Consider the following 13,605-nt stretch of genomic DNA (forward strand, 5'->3'; position numbering starts at 1 on the left):
AATATACTATATTTTATTATATATCTTTCCGCCCGCGGCTTCACCCGCTTTTTCAAAGAAAAACCCGCATAATTCCCTTTCCCGTGGGATTTCCGGGATAAAACAAAAGAATTACAAACGCACACATACGTATCCTCACAAACTTTCGCATTTATAATATTAGTAGGATTAATTCACAAATAAACTATACCTATTGTAATATAATAATTAGAGGAAGCTTTAAGCAACTGCTTTTCATATCTATTTCACTGATCGATTTTCTTTACGGCCACTAACTTTCTGTGTCAGATAATTTTTTAATTATTAAAGATGTGCACATAATATATACGGTTGATAGTAAGATAATATCAATTTTAAATAAATATCTAGTGATGAAATATGTCATAACTAGCTGTGCCCGCGACTTCGTCCGCGAGGAATAGTGACTGTATAGTAGTTACTACTTAACTTTTATTGAGTAAACACGTACAACCATAAATAATTAAAAGAACTGTTAGTAAAATTTATGACTAAACTGAGCTAAAAAATAAAAAAGAAATGCCTAATTAATTTTTTACGTAAAATTTCTTTTAAATTATGTCATATTATTTTTTAGGCACCAGGGTTGAGGGGAGCAAATTTATTTACCTTCCTTTCTTGTATGTGTGTTTTTAACAATGTATCGTGCAGCAACTGAGCGCCGAGACAAACGTCAAAACGCAAAGGAATAGAATCCGCTATCGATACTAATTTACATAAGCGCATGATGTTTTGCTAAGGATTTGTTCACCCTACCAACGACGACGACGACCACGAACAAAATTTTCATTCAGTCGCAATTTAACAAAATTGTGCTAAACACAATTAAAAATAAAATATTAAAAATTTCCTGTCGTTCTGGTGCCTGGAATTTTTTTTTGAGATCAATGAATGAAAAAATGTATTTTTCGTAGAAACGGTGGCTCCTAGAAAAAAATGTATTTGAAGTTTTTTATACATAATTTTATGATCTACAATTTTGGTAAAAGATGATTATATGATTAACTTACCGTCTCGCCGACAATCGCAAAAAACCTATTTTTATATTAATTATCCTCGAATTTTTTTTTCTTTTCGAGTACCAGTATGACGGGAAATTTTAATATTTTTTTTAAACCAATTTTGTCTGGAGGACAATTTTGGTCGTAGTCGTCGTCGCCGTTGGTAGTGTGACCGAACCATTACTAAAATATCATGAGTTTATGTAAAAAATTAGCAATAGTAGTTTCTATTCTTTAGCGTTATTCTATTCTCTGACCTTAGTCTTGGCCTGCTGATCAGCTTAATCGATACTCAGTTTTTATCAAATCCAGCACCAAATTCAAATCAGATCTTTCCTGTCTCACGCATGTAGTAATTAATTACCGTTTAGACCATGCAATAAAAATTAAATTAAAAAACACCCAACGCAACGAATAAAAGTGCATAGAAAAAGGAATAAATAATTTCACAAACTTCCCGACGATCTTTAAAAATAAATACCATCTGATACTGATATTATAAAGAGGAAATGTTAGTATGTATGTATGGTTTTCACGCATAAACTACTGGAACGATTTCAAAAATTCTTTCACCATCAGAAAGCTGCATCTTCACTGAGCAAAATAGGCTAGGTTTTATCCCGGAAACGGCCGCAGGCGGAAAGCTAGTTTTAAATATTTATAAAAATAAAAAACAAAGTCGTCGGGGCTGCCATGCCATCATTATCATAATACATATATCATATTTTTTCTTTTATAATGGTACTTAATTTTAAAGATCCTCGGAAAGTTTGTAAAATTATTTATTCCTAAAATTTTTTCTTCATTGCGTTGGTTTTTTTTTATTAAATTTTCTTTTATAATTTAATTTTCTTATTTTCATGTAATATTTTCAAGTGAGCGAGACCGAGCTATCAATTCTACCTCCATATTACTTACATTCCTACATCATATTGATATCTATAAGCTTTTTGCTCCTTGAAATCTTTTAAGTTGGGCCGTAACCGTGCACAAATTGCAATGGACCACAGTGGCAAAAGAAGTAGGAAGAAGGTATATTTAGGAAAAAAAATTGCCAAGGGCCAGGCCTATGTGGCTATGAGTAGAGTTCAAAATTTCCAGGGTGTGGCTATCCTCTCGCTCCCATGTCCCCTCTTCTTTCACAGACTTCCCTTTCCACCCCTATTAAATGGCAGAACCGATTTTGATGTAAACCATATCTAATTGTATCTATATGTACACGTCATATCCTGTCGTTTGATGCTCCATTTGGTTTATTTATCCAACAACTGTCACCTCTAAAGTAGGACTGTTGATATTTTTTAAAATATCGGATTTTCGATGTATCGATATTTTCAAATATATCAGTATCGGAGTTCGGTATATCGAAAAAAATATCGATATTTCGATATATCGGCTTTATTAAAAAAAAATCGTAAGTCAGCTCAAAAATGATTACATAATTTATAGTCTAGTAGATTTATTAAACAAATTAAATTATGAATGTACATAAGTAGTAGGTAGTAGTTAATTAGTTAGTTAGTTATTACCATAGTTCTTGGTAATTACTTTTTAAATTTAAATAAGACAATTATGTAAGTATACCAATACCAATATTTTTCTGTAAGAGTTTTTAAAAATACTCTTTGTTTTAAATATGCTCAGCTGTTTGGCTACTAAGATTGTAACACCTTGGCCACGGACACCGGCGGCGCGACCGACGGCGCGACCGGCGGCGCGGCAAGTCGCGCGGCGCGGTAAGCACGCCACGGGCAGTTGCGTTCGCCGCCGCGACCAGTGTAGACGAGGAGACGAGATATAGCTTTATCAAAGTTAGCTCGACGTTGTTTGGAGAGTAGCAGCTTTTTTGCTCAAGATTTAATGTTTGGAAGATATAGTGGAGTACACGAATTAAATAGAAATCATGTTACAGACGGAGAATTCCACCAAAAATATGAAAAATATAGGCATGATGAAAAATTATGTTGCGGGTGGCTAGACTTCCAAATAGCTGGTCTAGCTAGAATTTCTGCAATAAAAGCTTCCGTCTCCATTTTCGCGAAAAAAAAACAAACTATTTTAAATTAAGTTCGCTCCGGGAGTAGTCGCCGCGTCTGCCGCTCGACTCCGTGGCCTGCGCCGTAATAACTCATACATTTGTTTCGATCGCTAGTCGTGCCGCGAGATTCGCTCGGGGAAATTCGCCGGTCGTCTCGCTGGTCGCCGCTGCGCGTGGCATGCCCAGTACATTTCCATACATTTGATTCATTCGCAAGACGCGCCGCCAGTCGCGCCGCGCGAATTTTCGCTATAGCGAATTGTCCGTGGCCAGCACGTTAGGCACTGAAAGATTGATTGAAGAAGCAACTCGTTCAGAATTCAGATGATAAAAAATTGTCAAGCGACTGCTAACATTAACTTTACGATGATTTTTTAGATTAAATAAATTACGGAAAAAAAATTATTAAAAAAAATATCGACCATCGATATCGATATTTCAATACCGAACTATCGATATATCGTCCAAAAAATATTAGTACATAATAAATATCGATATTTCGAAATAATAATATCGATATTTCGATATATAGATATTTTATCTAAAGTGCCCTATATAATATGTAATAAACGGATGAACCGATTTCTATAAACATTACTAACTAATTGTAATTCACACGTTGCCCTTTCATATTTTGATATGCCGCTTGAGTATATTATTTGACCACATTCGATTATTGTTCATTCCCACTTTTACCTCTGTAGTCTAACAAATGGATAAACCGAATTGGATAAAAATATAACTAACTGTACTTCACCCGTTATGCACTTTCATTTGATATATGTCTCTTAGGTATATTTGACAACATTCGTTTTTTTCATTCCCCCTTTTATCTATATATAGGTATAGTAAATGGATGAACCGATTTTGATTAAATACGTCTAATTAAACTTTACACGTCATGCCCTTTCATTTCATATGTCACTTGAGTATAATTGACAAAATTCATTTTTTTATTACCGCTTTTATACCTATATCAAATACATGGATGAACCGATTTTGATAAAACGTTCACTTTCATTTAATATATATCACTTAGATTCGACAACTTTATTTTTTTTCATTCCCACTTTTACCCCTATAGGTAGGTATAATAAATAGATGAACCGATTTTGATACACTTTATCTAAGAACCAGCGTCGGAAAATATGCTGCCTAACAAAAAACCGCATCTAATTCGGATTACCTGTTAGCGAGCTACGGTGGAACAAACAGATACACACACACAGACACACATAGCGGTCAAACACTTATCACTCATCTTTTTGCGTCGGGGCTAAAAATATATGTAATACGACATAATTTAAAGGACATTTTATGTATAAAATTTACCTAAAAATAAGCATAATTTTAATTTGACCCCTCCCCCCCTACTACCTCAGCTTACCCCCCCACCTCCACCCCACCCTTGGGGACTTTCGATATGATCACCTGGACATTTTATAGAAATAACTGTAGCGTATAACAGATAACTTACGTTTTATCGTACACTGTCTATTAGTAGCAAATGTTCGCCGTGAATACTTAAATGGTCATAACTTTTTTATTTATAAACCGATTGACATGAATTAAACACTAAATGTTAAATGAAGATTACCACAATATATTAGTGAAAACCGCATTTAAATCGGATAAGCCGTTTCTGAGATTAGCGTGTTCAAACATACAGACAAACAGACAAACGGACAAACGGACAAACAGACAAACAGACAAAAAAATTTTTAACGACAGTTTTGGGTTTGGGATGGATTTAGTAATAACCCCTGCTAATTTTTTTTTACATATTTTCATTGTACAGACACCACTTTTCTAGAATTTTATTATATGTATTGATAATTAGTATTAAATATGATAATTCTACACTTACATCTATAATATATTTTTCACACATAGCTTAAACTTAGTTAAAACTTAAAACTAACTTAATTACCCATCTGTTCACTACACACGTGCACACTACAAGTAAATCTGTATATTTTAAACATATAACTTAAACGTAACTTAATCATAACTTAAAGCCAACTTACCCATCTGAACAGTATGTCATAGGGATGTACAAATGCTATGAATAATCCAGCCCCTATACAGAAGAATCCTATCATCAGCAGGATGAATAAACCTGGAAAAAATAAAAAAATATTTTAACATAAAAAAAAACAATACATAAGTAATTTTGTAAACAATTTTCTCTGTTAAATTACATCATTATCCTTCCAACATTATAAATGCGAAAATGGTAATAGATGAATTTTATATATGAGATTTTTTGAATTGACATTTTACACACATGAATGTATGTTTGTTTCTCCACTATACAAAAACCACTGAACAAATTTTGATGATACTTGGCAGTGATGTAGCTTTAATGTTTATACAGAATAACACAAAAGCTTCGAACATCTAAGCGTAAAACTCTGAAAAAACTCGACCAATTCAGCAAATTTTTTACGTTTTCATGAGGGCACGAAGGTTCTTACTTACGATGAGAAAACACGAAAAAGTAGCAAACAGGTTCCCTAGTCAAGTGGCTTTCTGTTAGCGTAGCGTTCAATAGAATAGACTACGAATGTATGAGATTGACGTAACCTTATTACGTCAATCTCATACATTCGTAGTCTATTCTATTGAACGCTACGCTAACAGAAAGCCACTTGACTAGGGGGGCTGGTATTTTTACCAGGGAAATGACTAATTAAGAAATGAATTAAACATAAATAGGAATTAAAACTTGTTTTTATCATCATTAGACCCAATTTCACCAATATTTTATAAATCAGACATTTATTAATCAAGCTTCAAATTAAACATGTATTTTAACATCGTTGTCAACTCTACAGGTCCCAAGAAGGAAATCTAACAGCCGATTATCAAATCGACCATTAACTGAGCGACTCACGAATCATTCATTCGTATTTTAAACCGCCCGAAACAAAATGTCATAGTTGACAATGCCGTAGTTTCGCACGTTGGGGCTATTTGTTCTAGTTGTATAATAACTGTCATGTTTGGTAATTCGACTAAATTGAAATGTTCTAACACAGTATACAATTTAATAATCATGTAGAAACTTTTACGTTTGCTGGTTTATATGTCAAACGATTTGGTCGTTACCATGGTTACAAATGTTTGATGTTATTTGGAGATTGTTTTGTTGTGATTTTTCTTGTGTTATTTTAATTTTATTTTGAGTTGAATAAATACAATAATGTTGAAGAAAAATCGCGGTTCAATTGCACTTGGTCGAAGGTAAACTGGATCTGGTTGAAATTACGAAAAAAAATTCGGAGTCCGAAGGAAAGTGCGAGAGATCTCATACTAGAAGAGCAATTAAAACAAGAAAAATAAAAACAAAGCAGCAAGATACATTTAAAGTAAATTAATAGTAAATTCTTGTTTGTAATAACCTAGTATCTAGTTGGTATAACCTATTTATTGAATGATGTTGATAGGTACAATCTGAGGGTACAATAAAAATGTTTTATAAAATTAACACAAGTTTTATTTATTTAGGTAACATGAAAAATTACATATTTCTATAACAATGTCACATTTAAATTAAATTAGGATCATCATCATCGTCAGCCCATATACTTTCTCACTGCTGGGACATGGGATTGGTAGTGCTAACTTAAACTTAAACACGGTCCTAAGGGATCAGGTCATTATCCACAACGCTATCTTATGATATGTCGGTTTCCTCACAATGTTTTTCACCACTGAGCCATCACTGCACTGCACTACAAGAAGCAGTTGGTCTGTAGGTGAAACTGATAGATTCCTAAAACAGAATTTAAAATTAAGATAAGTACATTTCATAATCATGAGGAGGCCTGAGCCTTACCTGAGTAGTGGTGAAGTTTACATTTTAAGTACCTATATTGGTATTCAATACTAGATTTGACATGACTCACAGGATTATTATGGTTTAATTGAAAATAATACAGTATGTAGGAAGGAACCTTTTATGCACATAAATATAAATATTACCTCACGAGATAGTTTTACTTACAGATCCGACGGTTATTCGAGTTTATCTTCAATTAATTGCAATACTTCCAAAACCGATTGTTTTGATAAACGAAATCTTGTACTAAAATCAACATCATCATATTCTTCGAAACAATGACGACGTCTTTATAAATTCTGGGCCGTCGCGGTCGCACTATATAATCCAAATTATACAAATCATCCAACACATCTTCATTTACAAAAATAAAATAGTATGCAGAGTCCATCTTGACAGCAAGAAAACTTCAAATCATTTTTTCTAATCGCTTGTTAAAAATTTAAAGAGCCTCTATGCCACGGGTTAAATATAATGCCGTGTTAAGGAAACTAATCCTCGATTAGGTCATGGTGGGACACTCCCTTACATTGATGTCCCGTTAAAAGAGTTAACAGCGTGTTAAACTAACTAACAGAGCTTGATGAAACTGGGCCTTAGTGTATGATAAAATAATGTATGGTTAAATATATTTAATTGCACTGTTGCACATTTCCATATTATATAAAAATAAATAATTTATATTTTGGTCAAGGTAGAATAATTATAATTGTTATAACAATTAATATACGTAGTCGTTTGTCAAGAATTAAAAAAAAACACGTGATATAACAGGAAGGATATTTTTTTGTGAAATTTTAAAGAAATTCATAATACATTATAGTTAGTCAGAAACAAAACATTAATAAGCATAAATGCAAAGGTCAGTTTGTGCTAAAAACATTTGAATCATAGACCTTGAGTTGCATAAAATTCGGTAATACAAGGCTTTCTTTGAAACCCACGAAATATTTAGTCAAGTGATTCATTTAGAATCCTAAAGTGGGCTACTCACATACCTGCAGCGGGGGCAATATTGGAATTGCACCATTAATTGATGGTGAATAGCTCCTTAATTACTAGGTACCTATCTAATAAAAAAATAATGATCAAAATCGGTTCACTCAGTCGAAAGTTCTTAGGTAACAAACCCAAACAAATACACAGTCGAATAATAAAGTTCCTGCTCTTTTCAAGTCGGTTGAAAATAAATAAGTTGAACAGGGTCAAAATAGTAAGTACCTATTATGGGTATGAAAAATATTGTCATATCTTTAAATAAAGAAATAATTCCGTCGTGCCATTATAATAATAATAAATAATAAACTTTTATTAATGTATTGATAATAAATTATTTATGTGCAAGTCACGAAATCTGAGGATAAAAAAATGTCGTGTGAACGTCTTCAAAATTATTTAAGTATAATTAATTGTAATAAAAATTAATATAAAAGAATCCATAATCTTAGAGATAATAAATGATAGGATACTTTATATACATAAGAAATAAAATATGTATATACATATTCACTTTTTATATTTTCCCTACGGGTATTATGTGTAATGTGCCCCGACTTCGTCCTAATTATATTAAAGACTAGCTGTGCTCCGCGGTTTTTCGCGCAGTGCTCCGCTCCTGTTGATCTTAGCGAGATGATATATAGCCTATATCCTTCCTCGATAAATGGGCTATCTAACACTGAAAGAATTTTTCAAATCGGACCAGTAGTTCCCGAATTAGCGCGTTCAAACAAACAAACAAACAAATTCTTCAGCTTTATAATATTAAGTATAGATAAATATTACATAAGTAATACAAGTTGTTTGGAGGTAAATATATAAATATAAATATACTAAATATACTAAATAATAAATTGTTGTTGTTGTTGTGGATCTTTATTAAAACATCAAATGGAGATTAAAAAAAAAAGTAATACAAGTATACTCAGTAAACATAATGTATTTCATAAATAGGAAACCTGTTATTATTTATTTGATTTATTGTAAACTAGTGGTCCGCCCCGGCTTGGCCCGTGGTACATATTTCGCAATAAAAGGTAGCCTATGTCCTTTCTCGGGTATCAAAATATCTCCATACCAAATTTCATGCAAATTGGTTCAGTAGTTTAGGCGTGATTGAGTAACAGACAGACAGACAGAGTTACTTTCGCATTTAAAATATTAGTATGGATTCTCACAGGTCATTAACAGTTTTCAATGGCAAGGCAAAGTCAACAACATTTGACCGTGAAAAATTTAAGAAACACATTTTTAAGAAATTTTACAAGTATACGTGCTCTACATAAAGTTCCGTATCTTTTTTAAGAATGAAGGTTTTTGATTCTGTACCTAGGTACCTATAAGATTCTTATGGTGCATTTACTTCAAAAGAACATAGAGCTAGAGTTTAACATTATTTCGTGATCTTTTAGTGTAATGAAAACTCGTATTCAGTGTTATTCAGTATTAGAACATGCATAGAATCTTTTCGAACGCACTAAGAACAATGAAAGAATGCTCTACGCCGGTTTACACTAAAAGAATTTAACATGGGGTTAGATTAACGTACGAGCAGTGGTGATGTTATAACATGCGCAGATTAATTGAATAACCAGTTTATTTCCTTGCTCGCTCGCCTGGTCTCGAACCTCGGATTTATCGATTTGAAATCCAAGGTCTCTCCACTGAGCCACCACTGCTCTCACTCGTCTTAGCGTGATGATAATCTTAATCTTAATACTATTATAAAGGCGAAAGTTTGTAAGGATGTATGGATGTATGGATGTATGGATGTTTGTTACTCTTTCACGTAAAAACTACTGAACCGATTACAATGAAATTTAGCACACATATAGAGGGTAACTTGGATTAACACATAGGATAGGTTTTATCCCGGAAATGGGAACTATGCGGGTTTTCCTTTGAAAACGCGGGCGAAGCCGCGGGCGGAAATCTAGTATAATATAGCCTATAGCCGTCCTCGAAGAATGGGCTCTTCAGCTTTATAATATTAGCGTAGATTCCAAAATGTATTTGCGAAATAATTCCAAATTTATCGAATTGAAAATTCAAATTTAAACTGATATTCAAATAATTTTCAAAACGAAAACGGCATTAAATGCATTAGTGCTATAAAATTTAAATAAGATGTTGACTCACCTTGTAACGATGTACATTTTATCGAATATGCTATAATTCGAAAAGCTGGTTATAAAGATATTATTTTATTGAAATTTAATTATAATAGACAAATAAAATAATAATCTTAATAATTACGATTTTGTTTCTATAACTGGAGTAATTGCAAAAATTATAAATATACTTAAAAAGTCGACAAACACGCATAAGTAGACGTACGTTAAACTCATTTTTAATGGTTATTATTAGGTATAATTTTCTTTATCTATTATTATATAATTAAATCATAAACCTTTTCTGTTTGTACACTGTTATCTCTGAAACTACCAGTCCAATTTAAATTATTTTGTACGTCTTAAAGTTTATTATAATGTCCTACATTTGAAATAATTATGAAATATTATGAAAAATATAATATAGGACAGGAAATGAAATGGCGAGCGAAGCGAATACGTCGGGACTGTTTTGTATAATTTTCGTAATACTAGTCCTATTATCCTACTCCTACTAATATTAATAAATGCGAAAATTTGTGAGGATGAATGTATGTGTATGTAGGTATGTTTGTTACCCCTTCACGCAAATACTACTGAACCGATTACAATGAAATTTAGCACACATATAGAGGGTAACTTGGATTAACTCATAAGATAGGTTTTATCCCGGAGATCCCACGGCAACCAGAAGAAAGCCGCGGGCGGAAGGCAAGTTACTCATAAATTATTATATATAAACAACAGTACATATTCACCCCGGTCTAATTATAAAACAAGGTACTGATAAGCCAATGAATTCTAATACTTAAGTAATAGTATATAAATAAACACATATGATATCATATAGCAATTAAACAACAACCTCCAAATTGTTTTTAATATATTAATATATACGAGCCTTGCGAATTTTATAAATAATTGGTCCGATCGCTTCCGCTGTTTTGTTGTGGATTAATTTTATTCAAATGTCTGCAACAAAATATCACTACATAGTATTTTTTAATAAATCGACTATAACTCATCTACCTGCAGCAGGGGCAATACTGGAATTGCACCCAATTGGCTCCTTAATTGTGATGTGTATAGGCAAGCAGGGGCAATTAGAGAACAGCTGAAATTGCTCCGACCGCCGACCAACCGAGATTGTTCCAATATTGCCCCTGCGGCAGGTCCGTGAGTAGCCGGCTTAAGTCTGTCCCTATGTCTAGATCTTTAAAACTATGCAACGGATTTCGATGCGGTTTTTAAATAGATCATAGAGTAAGGACAAAAAATAATTTGGAAAATCCAAAAGTGCACGCCTCATAATTTTTTTTTAATAAATATTTATTAATTATTATTTTTGTTTATTTAATAACAATTAAACCACATCGAATCAGACCCTGAAAAATGAAAGGGTTCTATTCCTGAGCATACTCAAGCGTAAGAGAAAAAAAAGACTCGATTAGTAAAGTATTTCGGTCGCTATCGTGTTAACAAGAAAAAGGATCCGCACATACAGACACACGGACGTCCAAGACAGAACTTTTTTAAACTGTTTTTTAACTAGTTTAAATAACAAAAATGACATCAAAAATATCATGAACGTTAAAAATAGTGTTTTTTCTTAATATGTGTGTGTATGTATTATCTTACAAGTGCAATGTATGATACATAAAGACATTTTAAGTTTGAAAAATCAGATGTTTTGCGCGAAGTGACAGTAGTACCCACCTCAACGCTTCGCTTATGAGGCGTGCAATAGCATGAATATAATGCACGCTTTAATTGATAAAATTTTTCTCTACTAATATTTTAGAATGTCTTTAGTATTTTAGTAAGTTTGAAGGTAAATGAACTAATAACCTTTTGAAGATTAATGTAGATAATTCGTCTTTTTGTAAGATGATCATATTTTCTATCCCTACTTAACAATATTATAAATGCGAAAGTAACTCTGTCTGTCTGTTACGCTTTCCCGCTTAAACCTCTCAACCGATTTTGATGAAACTTGGCACAGACAAACTTCAGACCCTGAGAAAGAACATAGGCTACCTTTTATTGCGAATATGTACCACGGGCGTAGCCGGGGCGGACCGCTAGTTTACAATATAAATATTTTTAGTCTGTATTATATTATCGGATAAACCACAAGATTCATATAAGAGTGTCACCAAGTCTCTGTTTATTAAAATGTAGTGTAAATACATTATGTGATTAAGTATAATTCACTTTATCTAACACAAACAAACATCTTTGTTCCTCATGATTGTCGTTTAAAAAAACCCAGATAAGATGCTATGTCAATTTTGTTATCTAGATCTATGGTAGACTATAGATATTTGTGAGGTTGTTTGTTTGAACGCGCTAATCTAAGGAACTACTGGTCTGATTTGAAAAATTCCTTCGGTGTTAGATAGCCCATTTGTCGAGGAATGCTATAGGCTATATATCATCACGTTAAGACCAACAGGAGTGGAACAATGCGGGTAAAACCGCAGGGCTAGCGTTGAATAATATCGTACGAGTCGCTGCGCTGCAGAACACAGTAGATACAAAAGAAAAGCACCTCTTGGACCTCACATCTTGGACGCTAACGTTAGTCCTTGTTAGTCTCAAACAATCGAAGCTTCTACAAAAACTTAAGACATTGGTTTTATCAAGTTTCAGAATCATTTTAAGGTGTCAATTAACACTTTTTAACAACCCTTCACACAAAGAATTTCTTAATTAATATTTTTTTAATAAATAACCGTGCCGGAAACCAAATTCGCGATATCGTTAGGCCTAGCCGACGGAAGCGACCTTAAAAACGTTTTTGAGGTCATACAATATGTACATTGTACAAGGCTTGTTGCATTTTATGTAATACGATGACCCCTTGGTGGGAATTTCTTGCTTTATATTTAGTAGCTAACTGCTCCGCGGTTTTACCCACATTGATCCGCTCCTATGTCGATGTTTTTATCGACTAATAGAAGCCGAGCGTAGTATGAAATATACCTAATATCTTGAATAATAATTTTGAAATCAGACCCGTGGTTCCGGAGATTAGCGCAATCAAGCGAGCAAACAAACAAACTCGTCAGCCTTGTAATATTAGTATGGATAATTATAATATGATGGTCTGATTGGTAGATTGATTAGCTAACTATTAACTAGGGAAAAAGTGCATGGTCTTCTTTGTTTATCGTAAAATAGTATATAGGACTTCAACTTTGTAATAATAGAAAGCTCTTAGAATTTTAGTTCAGTCATAATTTCAATAGTTATGTTAATTATCAAAATAGCAATATATGCTTCCATTAATTAAAACATACATTTAGAATGACACTAGAATATTCCATCCTTTCAACAAAACAGATTATATATGGTAGGATATTGACCTTCGAGACACAAATTATTAGTTCGTAGATCAGGGCCTAGTTCTTTAGATCTTGGACTTTAACCCTAATAAAGTTGTAAAACACTAAAATTAGCGATTAATGTTTAACCATTATGCTTTAGTAATTTTCACTAAGTATATGCTATTTATCCTTTGGTTAAATATTTCTACTTCTAATAATCTGGTAAATTTTTCCAGTACACCCTAATTACGCAGCAAAATGGAAT

General features: G+C 32.9%; 1 protein-coding gene across 2 annotated transcripts in view; it reads right to left on the reverse strand.

Moving 5' to 3' along the window:
- Positions 1 to 13,605, reverse strand: part of LOC149895792 (scavenger receptor class B member 1-like) — an 88,138-nt gene that overhangs the window by 12,238 nt on the left and 62,295 nt on the right. For both annotated transcript variants that reach the window (XM_090118597.1, XM_090118596.1), the window contains one exon: positions 5,085 to 5,176. In XM_090118597.1, the coding sequence (XP_089974723.1) occupies positions 5,085 to 5,176 (92 nt within the window). The remainder of the gene's footprint in view (positions 1 to 5,084; positions 5,177 to 13,605) is intronic.

The sequence above is a fragment of the Colias eurytheme genome, chromosome 30 (assembly GCF_061535395.1).
Source record: "Colias eurytheme isolate Ceu_HAF_F1 chromosome 30, ilColEury1 Martin Lab GWU primary, whole genome shotgun sequence".
NCBI lineage: Eukaryota > Metazoa > Arthropoda > Insecta > Lepidoptera > Pieridae > Colias > Colias eurytheme.